Source organism: Rhinolophus sinicus, linkage group LG07 (genome assembly GCF_036562045.2).
Source record: "Rhinolophus sinicus isolate RSC01 linkage group LG07, ASM3656204v1, whole genome shotgun sequence".
In the NCBI taxonomy this organism is placed as follows: Eukaryota; Metazoa; Chordata; class Mammalia; order Chiroptera; family Rhinolophidae; genus Rhinolophus; species Rhinolophus sinicus.
The window spans coordinates 80,639,341-80,662,183 of record NC_133757.1 but is presented as its reverse complement, the minus strand read 5'-3'; the positions used below and the strand labels follow the sequence as shown (position 1 = coordinate 80,662,183).

General features: G+C 41.6%; 1 protein-coding gene and 1 long non-coding RNA gene across 2 annotated transcripts in view; one reads left to right on the top strand and one right to left on the bottom strand.

Annotated features, from left to right (window-relative positions):
- Window positions 1-22,843, bottom strand: part of LOC141572698 (uncharacterized) — a 74,344-nt gene that overhangs the window by 26,998 nt on the left and 24,503 nt on the right. The window lies entirely within an intron of this gene.
- On the top strand, window positions 1,191-7,312 carry CASP14 (caspase 14). The gene is made up of 7 exons (XM_019719265.2): window positions 1,191-1,293; window positions 2,968-3,040; window positions 3,959-4,108; window positions 4,205-4,430; window positions 4,574-4,687; window positions 4,869-4,972; window positions 5,297-7,312. Exons 2-7 carry the CDS (start codon window positions 3,014-3,016, stop codon window positions 5,399-5,401), a joined length of 726 nt encoding a protein of 241 aa, XP_019574824.2. The 5' UTR covers window positions 1,191-1,293; window positions 2,968-3,013; the 3' UTR covers window positions 5,402-7,312.

Genomic DNA, 22,843 nt, shown 5'->3' with positions numbered 1-22,843 from the left:
GTGAATTATATCTCTTTAAAGCTGCTAAATAAAATGAAATGAAGTGAAGCAAAGTGAAATAAAGGCTGCAAAAGAATAAAGGGACCCAGCAATCCCTCTCCTGGGTATCTACCCAAAAAATCTAAAATCATTTTTCCACAAAGACACATGTGCCCCAATGTTCACTGCAGCTTTATTTACGGTGGCCAAGACATGGAAAATACCAAAGTGTCCTTCAATAGATGAATGGATAAAGAAGTTGTGGTACATACACACAATGGAATACTATTCTGCCATAAGAAAAAATGAAATATATCATTTGCAACAACATGGATGGATCTTGAGATTATGATGCTAAGTGAAATAAATCAGACAGAAAAAGCAGAGAACCATATGATTTCACTGATATGTGGTATATGAAACTGAAAACAATGAAAGAAGATAAACAAATGAAGAAACAAAAACTCATAGACACAGAAAATAGTTTAATGGTTACCAGAGGGTAAGGGGGGATGTGGGTGGTAGATGAGGGTGAAGGGGATCCAATGTATGGTGATGGAAAGAGAACTGACTCTGGGTGGTGAGCACACAATGTGATATATAGATAACGTATTACAGAATCATATACCTGAAATCTATATAACTTTACTAACAATTGTCACCCCAATAAACTTTAATTAAAAAAAATTTTAAATAAAGAATAAAGGAGGAAGGTCATGAGAAAGAGAAGAAAGAAATAGAATCAGCTGCAAAACATCAATGGAGGCAGCTGGACCAGACTCTCTGGGGCTGGACCCTCTGGGTGTGAATGCCACTGTGCCAATTACTGGTTGGGTGACCTTGGGCAGTCATTTTACCTCTATGAGTCTCGGTTTTCTTTTCTGCGAAATGGGAGCAAACAATGCTAAGCTCTTGAGGCTGTTGAACACTCAATGACATCATAAACAAGTGAAGTTGGTATCTACACAGCTGAATGTGGAAGAGATGGGAATGGGTGCAACGATGGATTGATGATAGCCAGATGAGCTGGACCTGGGGGTGCTTTGTGGGGAGCTGGCATAAAAGCCCTTGTTGGTTTGGAAGCTCTGCCTCAGCCTCCTTAGCCAGGGGATGTTGGCTGAGCTTCAACATTACTCATTCCGCGGGCGTTTGGCGCCATGTCCTCAGCAAGGGTGTGTTCCTCCTATCATGAGGTTTCCTAAGTGACAGAAAACTCGCTGGCAATAAAGGCCCAGACAGCTGTGCTACCCAATTCACAGAAAGGACCCTTGGGAGAAACCTGAGAAGATCCTGCCTGTCAGCCCCTTCTCCAAGGTCAGTACATGGGCCTGACCCCTCAGGGTAGCCAGCCCCTCACCAACTAGGAGAGTGGTGAGGCAGCCTGGCTTTAAGCAGAGCTACTTCTAAAATTAGTAAGTCATTTGGCGGACATTAGCCTCTCTCTCTCTCTCTCTCTCTCTCTCTCTCTCTCTCTCTCATTTTCTCCGTCTCATTGAATGAATGTATGTTCTGGTTTTCCACCATCCATCCATCCATCCATCCATCCATCCTTTATTTCATTTGTTTATTTGTTTATTATTTGTTTACTCAACAAAGTCTCCCCAACACTACCTCTGGGCCCATTCCCACACTGGTGACCCTGATGGAGACAGAGATAAAGAAGTCAGGCTTTCAGTCCTAAAAATGGAGCTGCCAGCTCAGCCACAAGAATAAGAATCAAAAGCACCGCTGTAATGCGGGTCGAAACAGGCAACGCTGGGGAGTCCGGAGAAGGGAGAGGAAACTGCCAGTGGGTTAGCCGAGATCATTAAACCGACCTTGCTGTGCCATTACTGTAAAGCATCTAGTGCTCTTTTAAGGTCCTTCTCCAGTGAGAAAACTGAGTCCCAGAGAGAAGACTGGGATGTCAGGTTCACTCAGCTGGGAAAGGGCCACGGCAGGGTTGATTCTGGTTTATCCAGCTCCAGAGTCCATGTTCCTTCTACTTTCTCTCTCACACACAGTATTTGGTTTCTCTTTTCTTACAGCGTGGGCTCCATGGTGTGTGTGTGTGTGTGTGTGTGTGTGTGTAAGACAGAAAAAAGTGAGAGATTTAATGTTCCTTTCTGTCATAGACTAGAGCTACATAACATAAAGGCAGGGAGCATGTCTGTCTTATATAGTGTGTAGCTCATAATAGACAATGAAAATATTTGCTGAATAGATAGATACAGGGGTGGTTGGGTGGATAAGTAGATGGATGGGTGGGTGGGTGGATGGATGGATGGATCAATGAGTGGAGGGAAAGACATGATAACATCCAAATTGGCAGAGAAGTGTCTTGACTAATAAAAAAGCATTTTCAGGCTGAGGAGGAAGTGTACGAAAACGCAAGGAAATGGGAAAATGCCAAGAATATGGCAAAAGTCATTCTGCTCAGCCAGAGTGTAGAACAGGACTCAGGTGAGAATGGAGAACTCAGACAGGTGTTCAGGATCAAGGTAGAGGGAGGGAGGTGGATTGGTCTGTTCAGATCAGAGACTCACTGGGAGAGTTTCAAAGTCGTATTCCCCACACTGATCATCGTCTCATTTTAAACCCAACTCCGAAGCATCTCCTTGTTGATGGCTCTTCAACCAGTCAGCTCCTGGGTGGCAGAGGGGAATACATGGGGTCACTTGCCCTGCTTATCAGTCCAGTAATGAGTCTAGTCTGTCACAGGCTGGTTCTGAAGGAGGGATAGGGAAATTTCCAGATGGGTGACATTATGCAGTGGACTTAGCAGGAGTTCTGGAGGTATCCGGGGTGAAAGACACCACTGGAGTGTCACACTAGAAAGGACACTCTTTGTGGACTGTCATCTCTTGCCCAAGTCTGACCATGAAACAAGTTCCCACCACTAGGATCCTATTCGCTCTCAAAAATCCAGATAGACAAACTAGGGTCTATCCCCTAAGCCCCTCTGCCTTCCCGTGGAGACCTTCAACCCATCTTCTCTTGACTCCCCAGGATCAGCTAAGGAAGGGTGCTGAGAACCCGACTCAGAATCTGAGACATGAGCGATACTCAGCCTCTGGAGGAGGTGGGTTGGGTGCGGCTTGGGGGCGAGGGATGGGAGTCTGGGGAGAGGGGAGGTGAAGCGCTGAATGCTTCAGAGACAGTGGAGGGGAGGGGGCATCCTGACCTGGGTTCAGAGCTAGAAAGTGCTTTGTGATCATTCAAATAGAGAAAGACTCAGGTGGAACTCAAGTCGGGTTGGGGCGACCCTAATACATCTTTATCAAAATATCCTGCTTCTCTTCTGGAAAGAAAATTTGACCCGAATGTCCTTCTTCCTCAGATAGGATAGGACAGGATTCTCAGCATTAACTTCAGAAATTCTGAGACCTGTGCATATGAGAAAGGAATGCTTACAACACTCTTGGAAAGGATAGAGAAACAAAGTGACCTAGTGTGACAACTGGAAGGGACCTTCAAATTCCTTCACACACATACACACACACACAAACACACACACACATGCACACACACACACACACACACACACACACACACTCACACACAGAGTCTATATTTGGAAACTGGGCTCAGATAGGAGGAGTGACTTTCTCAAGTTCATACACGACTAAAACCGAGCAGGGCGCCAGCAAGGAAACCAATTTTGGGTAGCGAGCGCACAAGGGAGCATACAGATATGGAATTATGTTGTGCACCTGAAATTTACATAATCTTACAATGTTACCTCAATACATTTAATTAAAAATAAGAAAATAAAGGATACCAAGTCAAATTAGAATTTCATATCCACAACAGATAATCTTACAGTGTCAGTATATCCCGTGTGACCGTGGGGATGTATTTATATTCATCTGAAGTTTCAGTGTCACTGGACATCCTGCACTTTACCTGGCAACCCTACCCCAGGCCTCTTTGGACCACATCTCCTGCTTCTGCTTGACCTCCATACCCCTTTGATTATTTCTGTCATCTCTTGGCCCAGGAGGCATATGACATGTCAGGCGCCCGTCTAGCCCTGACGCTGTGTGTCACCAAAGCCCGGGAAGGTTCTGAGGCGGATCTAGACGCCCTGGAACGCATGTTCCAGCAGCTGGGATTCGAGAGCACCATGAAGAAAGACCCCACCGCCCAGGTATTGTGCATCCAGCCCCAGGCTGATGGGGGAGGGACTGGACTGGAAGGTGGGCTCCAGGGACGCGCTTGAGTCTGGCCATTCCTCTCACTCTAGCAATTCCAGGAAGAGATGGAAAAATTTCGGCAGGCCATTGATGCCCGGAAAGACTTTGTCAGCTGTGCTTTTGTGGTGCTCATGGCGCATGGGCTAGAAGGTCACCTCAAAGCGGAGGACGAGCAGATGGTCGAGCTGGAGGACCTCTTTAGGGTTCTGAACAACAAGAACTGCCAGGCCCTGAGAGCCAAGCCTAAGGTGTACATCGTGCAGGCCTGTCGTGGAGGTGGGGACAGAGCCAAGAACAGTCTGTGTTCCCAACCCAGCATGAAGCCCAGATCTAGAGCCCCACTGCTCATCTGTTTTCTGACCTGTTCCTTTCCCCATCTTTCTCTCTGAGTTTGCCTTTTCCTCTTCTTGGTGCTTCAGAACAAAGGGACCCTGGTGAGACAGTAGGTGGAGACAACACTGTGGTGGTTACAGACGAGCTCCAAACCATTCCAACGCACACGGACATGCTCTACATCTACTCCACCGTGGAGGGTATGTGCTCCCCACTGACCCAAGCTGGCTCCTGCTCCCCTACCTCGCCCACCACTCCTGACCCCTGCAGCACTCCTCCAGGACCCACCCTCTTCCAGGCCCTCTTGCACCACACCCCCCACACCCCCATTGAAGCCCACTTCTCTGCGATCCCCTGAGCCCACTGCTCTGCGATCCCCAGGGTACCTTTCCTACAGAAATGACAGGAAAGGCTCCGGCTTCATCCAGACCCTGGTTGATGTTTTCTTGGAGAGAAAAGAACCTATCCTGGAGCTTCTGACAGAGGTGAGTTGGGACAGTATGTGAGATCATTTAGATGAAATACAGATACATTTCTGTAAACAAAACCTTTGGGTTTAACCAACATTTGGGCAAACTTTATTTTCTAGTGGTTATGTGCTTTCATAGCAGATTAGGAAAAAAACATATAGCAAGAATGTCTAACCAACGATTCCACATAGAGATGATGGTATAGGATGAGACAATAAAAGTCACTCACCTGAGGACAGGGACACCCACTTGCCCTCTTCTCTAACCTTCTCCCCATGAGCCCATTATACTGACTCCCCCAGGAGCCGAGCCCCAAGCTGACCACACTTATTGCTACAGGTAACCCGGCGAATGGCAAAATCAGAGGTGGTTCAAGAAGGGGAACCAAAGAAAGTGAACCCTGAAATCCAAAGCACCCTTCGGAAACGGCTCTATCTGCAGTAGAAGTAGAAAGAGAATGGAGGGGCCTCCTTTCAGGTGCCTCTCTCTGACCCTTGGATGTTTAAAGGCAGCTCTCATCACTTCCTCCAAATCTTCTCTTCCCAAAGCTAAATGTCACCCAATCCTTTTGTCACTCTCCTTATGCAAGGACTCCTTCAATCTGTTCCTGTCCTGCGTAGAGCAACCCAGCTAAAACTGAGCACAAGGCCTAGTGGTAACAATAACATCACCTCCCTCAGGCTGGACTCTTTACATCTATTAATGCAACCTAAGAGAGTAATTGCTTTTTCCACTTTCTGCTCCTATGCTCATCTGAAATCTTCTATCTTTCATAAATCATACCAATACAAATGTAACTGCATAAAGCTCAACATTTTCCCCGGATAAACCAATGCCCACTCACTACCTCCTACATCAGTCAAAGCTTTGGGGGCTCCTGAATATCACCTAGACTTATAACCTCTCCCTGAATCCACACCCATTCTTATCTCCCACAGATTCACTTCCAATTCCTAGAAATTCAGTCAAGCAAGAATCATTCCCTCTCTCTAAGACACCCCCTTCCTTGGCTAGCAGGCTGGTGCCTTAACCCCATTCTCCTCCTAGTCCAGGGGCTCTCTCTGGCTAATGGAAATGCCTCCTCCTTTTCTGTTTCTCTCCCTCCTAATTAACACTGCCCTACTCCCCACCACCACTAGGCCCTGGACTCTGCCTTCTCTCCAAGAAAATGCATCCATTCATCCATTTTCATGGTTTCAACTTCCAACCACTCTGCATCAGGGTATGTTGGAACTATGGCACATCCCCTAGTGTCACCCTGTTATTTTGTATACACGTGATAGAGGCCCAGAGAAGTTAAATGGCTTGGTAAATGCCACACAGTAAGTCAAGGGCAGGGTCAAGTGTTGGCCTCCAACCCAGTCCCCTTCCACTGCCTGCTAAGTCTTAATCCATCAGAAAACTTTTCTAATTAGAGGAACCACCTAAGAAAAGTTCTCCCTACCTTGGAGGGAGGAGCTCCCTGGAAGATATCTAGAAATACTGGTTCCTTGATAACCAGTATTCAAGGTTACCTCCATGAAATTCCATCACTGGTTGGAAGGTGGATCAGAAGCTCTACCTTCCAAGTCTATGATGCATGTCTCTCTATCTCCAGCCTAGACCTTTCCCACGGAAATATCTGTGGTCATATCTGCGTTGAAAACTTATGGTTAAAGATGAGTCTTTTCTTCCTGGTCCATCCTCCAAGTATTCCCTGGCACCCCAACCTCAGACCCCAAGTTCGGAATTCTGCACTTATCTGCAGCATCCTTCTTCTTACAACTTTCATAGGCCACCAGCCACCACACCCAGCCCAGCCTGAGTTTGAAACACTTCTCCTGTTATCTCTTCCCTTACATGTCACTCTCTAGGCTCAAGTCCCACCTTGTCATGCTTGTATCTTTGTACCAACTTCCTTCCTTGCCTCTCTGCCTGACCATTTCAGCCCTCCTCTGCCCTTCATACTTTCTACAATTCTTGATCTTCCTAGAATACCCAAGAAGACACAATGCCACCCCATCATTTACAGACCAAGGCCAACCTCCACATCCCGATTTCTTACACCCTTATATTACTATTCCACTGCTACCAGCAATCAGCTCAATTCACCCCCCCACTCCCCCCACCAGAGCCTTTGCTATCACCATTTCCCCCAAGCTGGAGTGCCCTCTCTTGCCCTCTCTCTCCCTTCACCCCCCTTCCACTGCCTCCCACCCCTACTTATTCCAGAAAGCCATTCCTAATAGTCTTTCTAGTTGATTCTGCCTCTCTCACCCAGGATGAGACACTGATAATTACAATTTCTTCAGGTCAAGGAACAAGTCTTTGCTTAACTTAATGGGTGGTTCAATAAATAGTTGTCAGACTTTAAAAGTATGTGTTGGAATCTTTTCTCTGCACTTAAACCATGAGGCTGATGTGAAAGGCATCATGGATTTGGTTTCTTTTTCCCGATGGCCAGCTGCCTCCCAGGTGTGTCTATCATAAACAGAGAATCAGGAGTTCATCCCATCTCTTCCATAAAAGCAGATGTCTTAGGAATTTGTAAAGTTACAGGCCACTCTTCCATGCCAAGTGGCTATATTTTACATGATGGTTCCATCTCCAGAATATTCCCAAGAAAGTATCCAGACACAGAACTGTAGCTTTTCACAACCATAAGGGACCTTGGAGATCAGCTACTTACAGGATCACAGATATGGAGCAAGTGTGCCAACTCTCCCTGTCTGGGTGCTCATTACAGGTATAACTAATCAGTCACACCTCTTTTCTACTGAACTGGGTGTAGCCTCAAAGTCCTCCTTGTCTCAGCACTCCAAGAAGCATGGTACATCATTCTTGACCCAGTTTAACCCCTTCATTAGAGAGAGACTTGTCTAGAGTCATCAAGTTCTTAAGCAGTAAGCACAGGGCTCCTCATCTATGGTGCAGTAATAGCCATGGCAGGAGTCAGGGCTTTATATGTAGGAATAGCAGAGCAAGTGGCTGAGGCAGGGGTGTGTATACAAGGACAAGCAAATCTGAGGTGATGCACATACTGTGTCCTGTACACCCACCCACGTGCACACTTGTGCTCTAAACACCCAACGATTTTGGAGTCACCAAATACAGGAGTCAGCAAATTATCACCCGCTTGCCAAATCCAGCCTGCAGCCTGTGTTTATAAATTGACGTTTATTGGATGATGATGATGTCATAAAAATGGCAGCGTGAGGGGAGCCTCTTGAAATCTCCCCTGGAATTTACAACTAATCGAACAACTATAACTCCACAAAGGACTACCTACACAGCAGACAGGCAAGACGAAGAGGCCCACTACTGAATTCACCTAAAGGTGGGCAAATTGTGCGAGCAGGGGAGGAGGGGAGGGAGAAGTGCGAAGACAAAGCCGCCGGGGCACAGGATGCAGACCTAGCTCAGTGCTCCGAGCTCGCTGCATCCCAGAACTACCTCAGCTGTGGGACAGGGAAGAACTTGGACTGCTAGGGCTCCACTTATGGCCCACAGGGCTGAGGGGACAGCATATAACACAGCTGAACCCAACGCTCACAGCAGAGACCTCAGAGCAAAGACTGAGGGAAGAAGGCTGAAAACGGTGGTTTAAGCCCTCACTGCCGAGCAGAGAATGGAAGCCTTAGTCACTGAGACTAGCCGCCCCCTCCCTACCCTCCCAGAGCTCGCCCTGCCCCCACCTGCCCAGTGCTAGAAGTAGAACAGTAGCAGTATCAGATCAAAAGAACAGAATATTTGCAGTTCTGAGAACTGTGGTCCACAGACACAGACTTGCAGCCCAACTAGTCCCAGCAAAGGGGAGGGAGCTGTGGAAGCAGGACTGGCTGTGGCGGAGGTCGCCGCCATTGCTCTGGGTCACGTCTCACAACCCACCCGGCCCCTGTCCCGACCTATCTGGGCGGATCCCTGCAGGAGTAAACAGAGCTGCTGAAATACATGGGCTCTGAATCTGGTGCAGAAAGAGTTTTGGAACTTCAGAAGCTTCCCACATCCTCCCACGGAGGCCCTATGACCCAGGTGAACTGTTCAGAGAGGAGAAGCCTGCCTTCCAGGGAATCCCCCCATTGTGTGAGAAGCCAGGATACTGCAGAGAAAATATAACACTACAGTGTGAGAGAAAATAAAACATTCTACAAACACCTACTGGAAAACAAAAGAAAGACCTCTTTTTATCAACCTGTTGCAGAACCCACTCCTGTAGATGTCTAGGAAGAGAAATAATAAATCATTAATAGCCATGAATAACCAAAGTAACAAGACAGCTCAGAAATAAAATGAAAAGTCTCCAGAAAATGAACTTAAATACATGGAAATATGTGACTTAAATGACATAGAATTCAAGATTGCTGTTCTTAAAAAACTCAACGACATGCAAGAAAACACAGATGGGCAGTTTAATGAACTCAGAAACACAATCAAAGAACAACATGAGCGTTTACCAGAAAGACTGAAATTTTAAAAAAGAACCAAATAGAATTTCTGGAGAGTTAGAACTCAATAAAAGAAATGAAGAATGAAATATCCAGCTTAGGTAGTAGAGTTGACCAGATGGAATAAAGAATCAGTGACATCGAAGATAGAAATCTGGAAATGAAACGGATGAAAGAAGAAAGAGACTTGAGACTTAAAAGAAATGAAAGAACTCTATAAGAACTTTCTGACTCCATCAGAAAGAGCAATATAAGAATAATGGGCATACCAGAAGGAAAAGAGAGAAGGGAACAGAGAATATATTCAAATAGTCAATGAGAACTTCCCAAACTTGTGGAAAGAAGTAGATACTTGAATCCAAGAAGCAAATAGAACACCTAATTACCTCAACCCCAACAGGCCTTCTCCAAGGCACATTGTATTGAAGCTGTAAAAAATTAACGACAAAGAAAGAATCCTCAAGGCAGCCAGGGAAAAGAAGATGGTAACCTACAAAGGAAAGCCCATTAGATTATCATCAGATTTTTCAGCAGAAACTCTATAAGCAAGGAGGGAGTGTAATCAAACATTCAAATTATTGAAAGAGAGAAATTATGAGCCAAGAATAATATATCCAGAAAAGATATCCTTTAGATATGAAGGAGGAATAAAGACCTTTCCAGACATACAGAAGCTGAGGGAATTTTGTAACACACAACCTGCACTACAAGAAATACTGAAGGAGGCAATTCGATCAGCATAAATAGGGATAATTTGTGACAACCAAAACGTAAAAGTGGAGAGAGTAAAAGCCTGAACTGGAATATTGGAATGGAGAAAGTAAGCGTGCTGAAGAAAATGAATACTCTAAATATGAAACTTTCTTTTACATAAACTTAAGGGTAACCACTCAAAAAAAAAATCCAGAACTGAAATATATAACATAATAAAAGAAGAAACAGAGGGGGAAATCATAGAATACCACCACACAGAAATAATAGACAACAACAAAAAGGCAAAGAAACAATAGAGAAACAGTTTTACCAGAAAACCAAAGATAGGCTGATAGGAAATCCTCACATATCAATAATCACCCTAAATGTAAATGGACTGAACTCACCAATAAAAAGTCACAGAGTAGCCGATTGGATCAAAAAACTAAACCCAACCATACGCTGCCTCCAAGAGACACATCTCAGCTATAAGGACAAACAGACTCAAAGTGAAGGGTGGAAATGGATACTCCAAGAAAATGGTATCCAGAGAAAATCAGTTGTAGCCATATTGATATGAGGTGAAACAGACTTCAGGATAAAAAAGGTAACATGAGACAAAGATGGACATTTCATAATGATAAAGGGGACTATAGAACAAGAAGACATAATGGTCATCAATATTTATGCCCCCAATCAGGGAGCACCAAAAATTATGAGCCAAGAATAATATATCCAGCAAAGATATCCTTTAGATATGAATATACCAAGCAACTACTAACAGAACTAAAGGGAGAAATTGACCAAAACACAGTTACAGTAGGGGACCTAAATATATCATTGACAGCTATGGATAGATCATCCAAGCAGAAAATAAATAACTAAATAGCAGCCCTAAATGACACATTATATGAAATGGACATAATTGACATTTATAGAGCACTTCATCTTAGAACATCAGACTATACATTTTTTTCTAGTGTACATGGAACATTCTCAAGGATAAACCATATATTGGGACATAAAACTAGCCTCAGCAAATTTAAGAAGATTGAAATCATACCAATCATATTCTCTGATCACAAGCTTTGAAATTGGATATCAACTGCAAAAAGAAAACAGGAAAACCCACAAATATTAACATACTTTTAAAGAATGACCAGGTCCAAGAAGAAATAAGAGGAGAGATCAAAAAATACATAGAAACAAATGAGAATGAAAATAGATTCTACCAAAATTTTGGGGATGCAGAGAGAGCAGTTTTAAGAGGGAAATTTATATCATTACAGGCCTTTCTCAAAAGACAAGAAAAATCCCAGATAAATAACCTCATGTTACACCTTAAAGAACTACAAAAAGAAGAACAAATTAAACCCAAGGTCAGCAGAAAAAAGGAAATAATAAAAATCAGAGCAGAACTAAATGAGCTAGAGAACAAAAAGACAATAGAAAAAAATTAATGTGACAAAGAGTTGGTTCTCGGAAAAGATTTAAAAAATTGACAACCCCTTGGCTAGACTCACTAAGATAAAAAGAGAAAAGACACTAATAAACAAAATCAGAAATGAAAGAGGGGAAGTTCTCATGGATGCCACAGAAATACAAGGATCATCCAAGAATATTATGAAGGACTATATGCCACCAAATTCAATAACATAGAAGAAATGGACATGTTCTTAGAAACATATAGTCTTCCTAGGCTGAATCATGAAGAATTGGAAAATCTAAATAGACCGATCACCAGTAAGGAAATTGAATCAGTCATCCGAAACCTTCCCAAAAGCAGAATTCCAGGACAGGATGGGTTCACTAGTGAATTCTACCAAACCTTCAAAGAGGATCTAATACCAATCCTGCTCAAACTCTTCCAAAAAAGTAAAGGAGAGACAGTACTCCCTGACTCATTTTATGAGGCCAACATTACACTGATAGCAAAACTTGGTAAGGATAACAGACAAAAAGAAAATTACAGACCAATATCTCTGATGAATACAGATGCAAAAATCCTAAACAAAATTCTAGCAAATCGAATGCAACAATGCATTAAAAAGATTATTCATCACGTCCAAGTGGGGTTCACCCAGGGGCACAAGGATGGTTCAACATATGCAAATCCAACAATGTGATACATCACATAAACAACATAAAGGACAAAAATCATATGATTATATCAATTGATGCAGAAAAAGCGTTTGACAAGATACAACATCCGTTTATGATTAAAACACATAATAAAATAGGTATAGAAGGAAAGTACCATATGACAAACCCTCAACTAATATCATAATTAATGGTGAAAAACTGAAGCCCTTTGCTCTACATTTAGGAACACGACAGGGCTGTCCCCTATCACCTCTGCTTTTCAACATAGTGTTGGAAGTCCTAGCCAGAACAATCAGGCAAGAGAAAGAAATAAAAGGCATCCAAATTGGGAATGAAGAAGTTAAATTGTCACTCTTTGCAGATACATGATGCTATATATAGAAAACCCTAAAGACTTTGCCAAAAAGCTATTAGAAACAATCAATGAATACAGTAAAGTTGCTGGCTACAAAATCAACGTACAAAAGTCCATTGCATTCCTATATACTAACAATGAAATCTCAGAAAAAGAAATTTTAAAAAAAATTCCTTTCGCAATTGCAACAAAAAGTATAAAATACCTAGGAATAAACTTAACCAAGGATGTAAAAGACCTACATGCTGAAAACTATAAGATATTTTTAAAAGAAATTGAAGAAGACACAAAGAAATGGAAAATACATTCTATGCTCATGGATTGGAAGAATCAACATAGTTAAAATGGTCGTATTACCCAAAGCACTATTCATATTTAATGCAATCCCCATCAAAATCCTAATGGCATTTTTAAAACAAATAGAACAAAAAATCATCAGATCTGTATGGAACCACAGAAGACCCCAAATAGCCAAAGCAATCCTAAGAAAAAAGAACAATAATGGAGGTATCACACTCCCTGACTTTGGCTTGTACTACAGGGCTACAATAATCAAAACAGCATGGCATTGGCAGAAAAACAGACACATAGACCAATGGAATAGAATTGAGAACCCAGAAATAAAACCACATAAATATGGACAGATAATTTTTGACAAAGAAGCAAAAAACGTACAATGGAGCAAAGACAGCCTCTTCAATAAATGGTGCTGGGAGAATTGGATAGCCACATGCAAAAGAATGAAACTGGGCTGCTATCTGTCACCATGTACCCAAATTAATTCAAAATGGATCAGAGACCTAAACATAAGACCTGACACAATAAACTACACAGAAGAAAACATAGGTATTAAACCCTGGGTTCAAAGAGCATTTTATGAATTTGACTCCAAAGGCAAGGGAAGTTAAAGCTAAAATAAATGAATGGGACTATATCAAACTTAAAAGCTTCTGCACAGCAAAAGAACCATCAACAAAATAAAGAGGCAACCAACTGAAAGGGAGAAGACTTTTGCAAACAGCGTCTTCAATAGGGGCTAATATACAAAATATACAAGGAACTCATACAACTCAACAACAAAAAAACAAACAACCCAATTGAAAAATGGGCAGAGGACCTGAACAGACATTTCTCCAAAAAGGATACACAAATGGCAAATAGACATATGAAAAAATGCTCAACATCACAAATCATCAGAGAAATGCAAATAAAAACCACAATGAGATATCACCTCACCCCAGTCAGAATGGCTATCATCAACAAGACAAATAGTAACAAGTGTTGGAGAGGCTGTGAAGAAAAAAGGACCCCTCATACACTGTTGGTGGGAATGCAGATTGGTGCAGCTGCTATGGAAGGCAGTGTGGAGGTTCCTCAAAAAATTACAAATAGAATTACCATATGACCCAGCAATCCCTCTCCTGGGTATCTACCCAAAAAATCTGAAAACACTTATCCATAAAGACAAGTGTGCTCCAATGTTCATTGCAGCTTTGTTTACGGTGGCCAAGACATGGAAACAACCAAAATGTCCTTCGACAGATGAATGGATAAAGAAGTTGTGGTATATATACACAATGGAATACTATTTGGTGGTAAGAAAAGATGAAATAGTACCATTTGTGACAACATGGATGGATCTTGAGAGTATGATGCTAAGCGAAATAAGTCAGACAGAAAAAGCAGAGAACCATATGATTTCACCGATATGTGGTATATAAAACTGAAAACAACAAAAGAACAAGACAAATGAAGAAACAAAAACTCATAGACACAGACAATAATTTAGTGGTTACCAGAGGGTAAGGGGGGAGGGAGGCTCTAGAAGAGGGTAACCGGGGTCTAATATATGGTGATGGAAAGAGAACTGACTCTGGGTGGTGAACACATAATGTGAGATATATATGTAATGTATTACAGAATTGTACACCTGAAATCTATGTAACTTTACTAACAATTGTCACCCCAATAAACTTTAATTTAAAAAAAAATAGACATTTATTGGCACAGTCAGGTTCACTTATTTACATATTGTCAATGGTTCCTTTCACCCTACAACCGCAGACCTGTGTAGCTACAACAGACATCATATGGCTGGCAAAGCTGAAAATAGCTACTACCTGGCCCTTTACAGAATAAGTGTGCCAACCCCTGCTCATAAATCCCTCCAACAAATTCTCATTTTGCTGAAGTTAGCCAGAGTGTCTCACCACCAAGAACCATACCTGGTATAACAGGTGACACAGTGCTGAAATCCATGGATTTATTCTTCAAGACCCCTGATTAAGGGCTTCCCCCAATTATTTAGTAAGGATTTGAAACTTTATCCTGGAAGTTTATTACTGAGTATCAGGGGCAGATCCAGGCTTTACAGGACCTGTATGATTGGTGCAGGAGTACTTCCTTAAGAAAAAGCATGAGAATACCAACACAGACTTAGTACAACCCCAGAGCACATTATCAGATCTCCCAGGGCCTTGGGGGGACTCATGAATGTGGGGCTTTGTAGCTTGTGCTGTGTTTACTTCAAAGCAAATCTACCTCTGTCCACCATCTGTTCTCCAAATCATCCTCCAACTACAACAGAATGATCATTTTAAAATGAAAATCTGACTTGCCATGCATCTTCTTAAATTCTTTCAGTGATCTCCCACTGCTCTTTGGATAAGGAAAAAAGGTCTTAACTTGACTTTTAGGTCCCACATTCTCATTTAGGTCCCTTCACTTTTATTGACGAAAATGTTTTGGAAATAGATAGTGGTGTTGGTTGCACATCACAAATGTCATTCATTCCACTGAATTGTACACTTAAAAATGGTTAAAGTGGCAAATTTTATGTTTTATATATATATATATATATATATATATATATATATATATATATATATATATATATATATATATATGTTATCACAACTTTTTTAAATGAATAGTGTAACATACCAGATTTCAGGTCAAGATGGCGGGTACGTAAATGCTGTGCTCGCCTCCTCCCATGACCACATCAAAATTACAACTAAACTACAGGATAACCACCACTGAGAATCTCCTGAAGTCCCCGCAACTTCTGGCTGTGAAAGCCAGCAGAGATTGTGGCTGAGTGAGATGGCAAGTGGCTGGAGTCCCAGGCATTACTCTTAAGGGACTTGCACATGGACTTACTCACTCACTGACAGACTCACTCACTCTGAGCGCCAGTGCTGGGGCAGCAGCTCAAACGACACCAGGGATGTATGGGGAGGAACTGAATTGTCTGGCTCCAGGGTGAGGCCTGGAGGAGCAGCTTTCTTTCAGACAGAAATGCTGGCAGAAGCCACTGTTTCTTTGTTGAGCCCTCCCCTCTCTCAGCATTCAGACTTAGGTAGGCACCATATCTGAGTCTCCATCAATCTGGCTAACACAGTTCAAGCTGCCTGGTGATTCCCCGAGACCCCACCCCACCCAACTTGCAGGCCCACCCCAGCTGCTCCCAGTGACTTTTCCATATGAAGGGCCTGTCTTGGCTCATGATTTGGACTTTCCTAAAAAATCTCTCAAAGGTACACAAACCCCAAACAAGCAGCATCTGGCCTCAGCATGCCCTGTACCTGTTGTTAAGCAGCTCCAAGCCAGCACTAGCAGCAGCCAGCCTCAGTTCACAGCTTAGCCTCTCTCAGGCACCTCCAAGCCCAGCATGGGTGGTGGCCATCGGTGGATTGCTTCATGGCTCATTCCAAGTGGCTCCAGGCAGGGCACAGACTGCAGATGAACTTGGACTGCAGCGGGGTTCCTCCCAGGAGGCCCCAGGACTGGCACACCTGGTGACCAGCTTCAGACCAAGCTGGAGCACCACCTGCTGCCTCCATAGTCAACACATTTAAAGGTCAGACTGGGCAGGCACCAGAGCTGTGTTATAGGAAATCCAGCTCCATAGGGCCAGCCCCTGCACTACAGCTCCTCCACTGTAGTCATGGCCAATAAGCCCAATGGTCAGTCCCTGCCACTGATGTGCAAACAGCAACCAAGGCTCAATTACAACAGGAGGGCACACACAACCCCCACAAGGGACACACCTGGAGCACCCAGCTCAGGTGACCAGGGAGACTGCACCACTGAGCCCCACAGGACACCTACACAGGATACCTAACCCAGAGGATACCTACTCTACTAAGAAAGAAATAATGACAGAAAACTTCCCTAATCTGGTGAAAGAAATAGACATAGAAGCTCAGAAAGTGCAGAGAGTCCCAAACAAGATGAACCCAAAGAGGCCCACACCAAGACACATCATAATTAAAGTGCCAGACGTTAAAGACAAAGAGAGATTCTTAAAAGCAGCAAGAGAAAATCTGTTAGTTACCAACAAGGGACTTCTCATAAGACTGTCAGTTGATTTCTCAACAGAAACTTTACAGGCCAGAAGGAATTGGCAGGAAATATTCAAAGTGATGACAAGCAAGGACGCACAACCAAAATTACTCTACCCAGCAAAGCTATCATTTAGAATTGAATGACAGATACAGAGCTTCCCAGACAAGAAAAAGCTAAAGGAGTTCATCACCACCAGCCCGTATTACAAGAAATCTTAGAGGGACTTCTTTAAGGAAGTGAAGAAAAAAAATACGAATAATAAAATGGCAAAAGCTACATATCTATCAACAATTACTTTACACACGGAAGAAGTGCCCTAAGACTCAGGAGAACTGGGCACAGGGCTGGTGGTGCTACTCTCAGTGCACATATGTGCAGGCAATAGCAGAAACTGCACTGACTTTGTAGAAACTACCATCCAGACCCCTCAGCCCCACGCATCTAAATCTGTAGTCCCAAGGTCACTCTGGGCACCAGATGACTGACTCTGCCTGCACAATACACAGAGGACTCTTTGGTACAGCAGAGGACAACCTGGAGATTACTTGGTGGGCTTAAGCCAAGATTGGTGCTGCTTTTTTTGGTTTTGTTTTGTTTTTATATCTTTAATGTCTTTGCCTATGTTGAGTGTGGGTTCTCGGTTGTTTTTACATGTGAATGTATTTGGTTTTTTTCTTTGTTGTTGTTGTTGTTGTTGTGCTTGGTGATTTGCTTTGTTCTGAAATTGCCCTACACCAGGGCCCTGCTTAAGAGGCACAAGATTAAACACACCAGAGGCCAACTCCAGACCAAACCAGAGTACTACCAGGTTTGACCTACAAGTGACACACCCAGAGGGAATTCTTTACAGGCACAAGAGCCCATAGAGACCAAACCTCATTTTAGTGGACAACCCTCACACAGCAGAAAATCCTGCTGTGAGCAGAGCCAAGTCTCACAACTAGTCAGCCTAGGAGTTAACCCCACCTACTCACAAGTGAAAAGCAATTAAAGATCTTCTTTAACAGGACAATATACACAACACAAGAGTCACCTTTGGAGCACACGCAGAGGAGAAGAAGGAAGTGGTGCAAGTCAAATATAAAGGACACATACTACATAAGATAACCCAGCAAAAACCAAGACCCTAGGGGATCTACCTAATACATCAAAGCAAATGCAGAGAGTCAGCCAGAATGGGGAAACAAAGAAACATGTCCCAAATAAAAGAACAGAAGACACCTCCAGAAGTGGAACCAAATGAAACAGAGATAACCAACCTATCAGAGGCAGAGTTCAGAACACTGATGATAAGAATGTTTAAGGAGCTTAGAGACGACATAAAGAAGGATAGAGAAATCATAATGAACAACCAGTTAGAAATAAAGAACAAAATTACTGAAATAAAGAACTCACTTGAAGGAATTAACAGCAGGTTAGATGAAGCAGAGGATCGAATCAGCGACTTAGAAGACAAGTTAGCAGAGATCACCCAAACAGAACAACAGAAAGAAAAAAGAATAAAAAACAATGAAGATGGTTTAAGAGACCTCTGGGATAACATCAAGCGCAACAACATGCACATCATAGGAATACCAGAAGGTGAAGAGAGGAAGCAAGGGATTGAGAACATATTTGAAGTAATAATGTCCGAAAACTTCCCTAACCTGATGAAGGAAACCAACATACAAGCCCAGGAAGTGCAGAGAGTTCCAACCAGGATAAACCCAAACAGGTCCACACCAAGACACATTATAGTTAAAATGGCAAAGGTTAAAGACAAAGAGAGAATCCTAAAAGCAGCAAGAGAAAGACAGAGGGTTACATACAAGGAACTCCCATAAGACTATCAAATGACTTTTCTACAGAAACATTGAAGGCCAGGAGGGAGTGGCAGGAGATACTCAAAGTGATGGAAAACAAAGGCCTACAACCTAGATTGCTTTATCCAGCAAGGCTATCATTTAAAGTTGATGGAGAGATAAAGAGCTTCCCAGAAAAGAATAAGCTAAAGGAATTTATTACCACCAAGCCAGCATTGCAAGAAATACTAAAAGGACTTCTGTAAATAGAAGAAAGATGAAAACAATCTAACTACAAATTTAAAAATGGCAATAACTATGTACCTATCAATAATCACTTTAAATGTAAATGGATTAAATGCTCCAATCAAGAGACATAGGGTGGCTGAGTGGATAAGAAAGCAAGACCCTTGTATATGCCGTATACAAGAGACTCACCTCAGATCAAAAGACACACACAGGCTGAAAGTGAAGGATTGGAGTAAGATATTTCATGCAAATGGAAATGAGAAAAAAGCTGGAGTTGCAATACTTATATCTGACAAAATAGACTTTAAAATGAAGAACATATTAAAAGACAAAGATGGGCATTATATAATAATAAAGGGATTGATCCGACAAGAGGACATAACCCTAGTAAACATCTATGCACCCAACATAGGAGCACCTAAATATATAAAACAGATATTGACGGACATAAAGACAGAGATCAACAGTAACACTATCATAGTAGGGGACTTCAACACACCTCTGACAAGGGACAGGTCTTCCAGACAGAAAATCAATATGGAAACAACAACCTTAAATGACACATTGGCCCACTTGGATTTAATCGATATTTTCAGAGCATTTCACCCCAGTGCTGCAAAATACACATTCTTCTCAAGCGCACATGGAACATTCTCCAAGATAGACCATATGTTAGGCCACAAAACAAGTCTTGATAAATTTAAGAAAATTAAAATCATACCAATTGTCTTCTCTAATCACAGTGCTATAAAATTAGAAATGAAATACAGGAAAAAACTGGAAGACACACAAATTCATGGAGGCTGAATAACATGTTACTAAGTAATGAATGGGTCAAGCAGGAGATCAAGGAAGAAATCAAAAGATATCTCGAGACAGACGAAAATGAAAACACGACGACCCAAAATCTATAGGATGCCGCGAAAGCAGTCCTAAGAGGGAAATTCATAGCATTGCAGGCCTACCTAAAGAAACAAGAAAAATCACTAATCAACAGTTTATCTTCACACTTAAGGGACCTGGGGAAAGAACAGCAAAATAAGCCCAAAGGGAGTACAAGGAAGGAGATAATAAAGATCAGAGCGGAAATAAATGAAATAGAAACCAGGAAAACAATACAAAAGATCAATGAATCCAAGAGTTGGTTCTTAGAGGAGATAAACAAAATCGACAAACCTTTAGCCTGACTCATTAAAAAAAGAGAGAGAGAGGACCCAAACTAATAAAATCAGAAATGAAAGAGAGAAGTGACAACAGACACCGCAGAAATACAAAAAAATTTAAGAAATTACTATGAGCAACTATATGCCAACAAATTTGACAATCTGGAAGAAATGGACAATTTTCTAGAGGTGTACAACCTTCCAAGGCTAACTCAAGAAGAAACAGAAAACCTGAATAGACTGATTACCACCAGGGAAATTGAATCAGTAATCAACAATCTCCCAACAAACAAAAGCCCTGGACCAGATGGCTTTACAGGTGAATTTTATAAACCGTTCAAAAAAGAATTATCACCTATTCTCCTCAAGCTCTTCCAAAAAATCCAGAAGGAGGGAAGACTCCCAAACACTTTTTATGAAGCCACTATCACCCTGATCCCAAAATCAGACAAAGACACCACAAAAGGAAAACTACAGGCCGATATCGCTAATGAACATAGATGCAAAAATCCTCAACAAAATATTAGCAAACAGAATTCAGCAATACATTTAAAAGATCATACGCCATGATCAAGTGGGATTCATCCCTGGTATGCAAGGGTGGTTCAACATCCGCAAATCAATTAATGTGATACACCACTTTAACAAAATGAAAAATAAAAATCACATGATCTTATCAATAGATGCAGAAAAAGCATTTGATAAAATGCAGCATCCATTCATGATAAAAACCCTTAAGAAAGTGGGAATAGAGGGATCATATCTCAACATAATAAAGGCCATATATGATAAACCCACAGCTAACATCATACTCAATGGGGAAAAGCTAAAACCATTCCCCTTAAGATCAGGAACAAGGCAAGGTTGCCCACTTTCTCCACTTCTATTCAACATAGTGTTGGAAGTTCTAGCCACAGCAATCAGACAAGAAAAAAAAAAAAAAAGGCATCCAAATTGGTAAGGAGGAAGTAAAATAGTCATTATATGCGGATGACATGATACTATATATAGAGAACCCTAAAGACTCCACCAAGAAACTATTAGAGCTGATAGATGAATTTAGTAAAGTAGAGGATACAAAATTAATATTCAGAAATCAGTTGCATTTGTATATACCAATAATAAAACATCGGAAGGAGAAATTAAAAAAACAATCCCATTTACAATTGCTTCAAAGACTATAAAATACCTGGGAATAAATTTAACCAAAGAAGTAACAGATCTGTACTCAGAAAATTATAAGACACTGAAGAAAGAAATGAAAGAAGATACAAATAGATGGAAACACATCCCATGTTCATGGATAGGAAGAGTTAATATAGTTAAAATGTCCATACTGCCTAAGGCAATATACATATTCAACTCAATTCCTATCAAACTACCAACGATGTTTTTCACAGAAATAGAACATATAATCCTAAAATGTATATGGAACCATAAAAGACCTCGGATAGCCTCAGCAATCTTGAGAAATAAGAACAAAGTGGGAGGTATAACGATACCTGACATCAAATTATACTACAAGGCTACAGTAATCAAAACAGCATGGTATTGGCATAAAAACAGACACATAGATCAATGGAACAGAATAGAGAGCCCAGAAATAAATCCATGCTTATATGGCCATTTAATCTACGACAATGGAAGCAAGAATTTATGGTGGGATAAAGATAGTCTATTCAATAAATGGTGCTGGGAAACCTGGACAGACACCTGCAAAAAAATGAAGCTGGACCACCTCCTTACACCATATACAAAAATAAATTCAAAATGGCTTAAAGACTTAAATGTAAGATCTGAAACCATAAAATTCCTAGAAGAAAATATAGGAAGAAACTTTACAGACATTACCTGGAGTAAGATTTTTACTGACATATCCTCTTGTGCAAGGGAAGTAAGAGAAAAAATAAACATGTGGGATTAAATCAAACTAAAAAGTTTTTTCACAGCAAACCATCAATAAAACAAAAAGGGATCCTACTGAATGGGAAAAGATATTTGCCAATGACATATCCGATAAGTGGTTAATATCACAAACTTATAAAAAAAGACTCACTCAACTCAACTCCAAAAAAACAAACAACCCAATTGAAAAATGGGCAGAGGACATGAAGAGACATTTTTCTAAAAAGGACATACAGATGGCAAACAGACATATGAAAAAATGGTCAACCTCACTAACCATCAGAGAAATGCAAATAAAAACCACAATGAGATACCACCTCACCCCAGTCAAAATGGCTATCATCAATAATTCAACAAACAGCAAGTGCTGGCAAGGATGTGGAGAAAAGGGAACCCTTGTGCACTCTTGGTGGGATTGCAGATTGGTGCAGCCACTATGGAAAACAGTATGAAGGTATCTCAAAAATCTGAAAATGGAACTACCTTATGATCCAGCAATTCCACTCCTAGGTATCCATCTGGAGAAATCCAAAACTCTAATTCAAAAAAATGTATGCACTCCTATGTTTATTGCAGCACTATACACAATAGCCAAGACATGGAAACAATCGAAATACCCATCAGTAGATGACTGGATTAAGAAACTGTGGTACATTTATACATTTTACGCAGCCATAAAGAAGAAAGAAATCTTACCATTTGCAACAACATGGTTGGACCTAGAGAACATTATGTTAAGTGAAATAAGTCAGACAGAGAAAGACAAATACAATGTGATCTCACTTATATGTGGAATCTGAAGAAGAAAATAAGTGAATGAACTAATCAGAAACAGTTTCGGAGACATAGAGGAAAAACTGAGC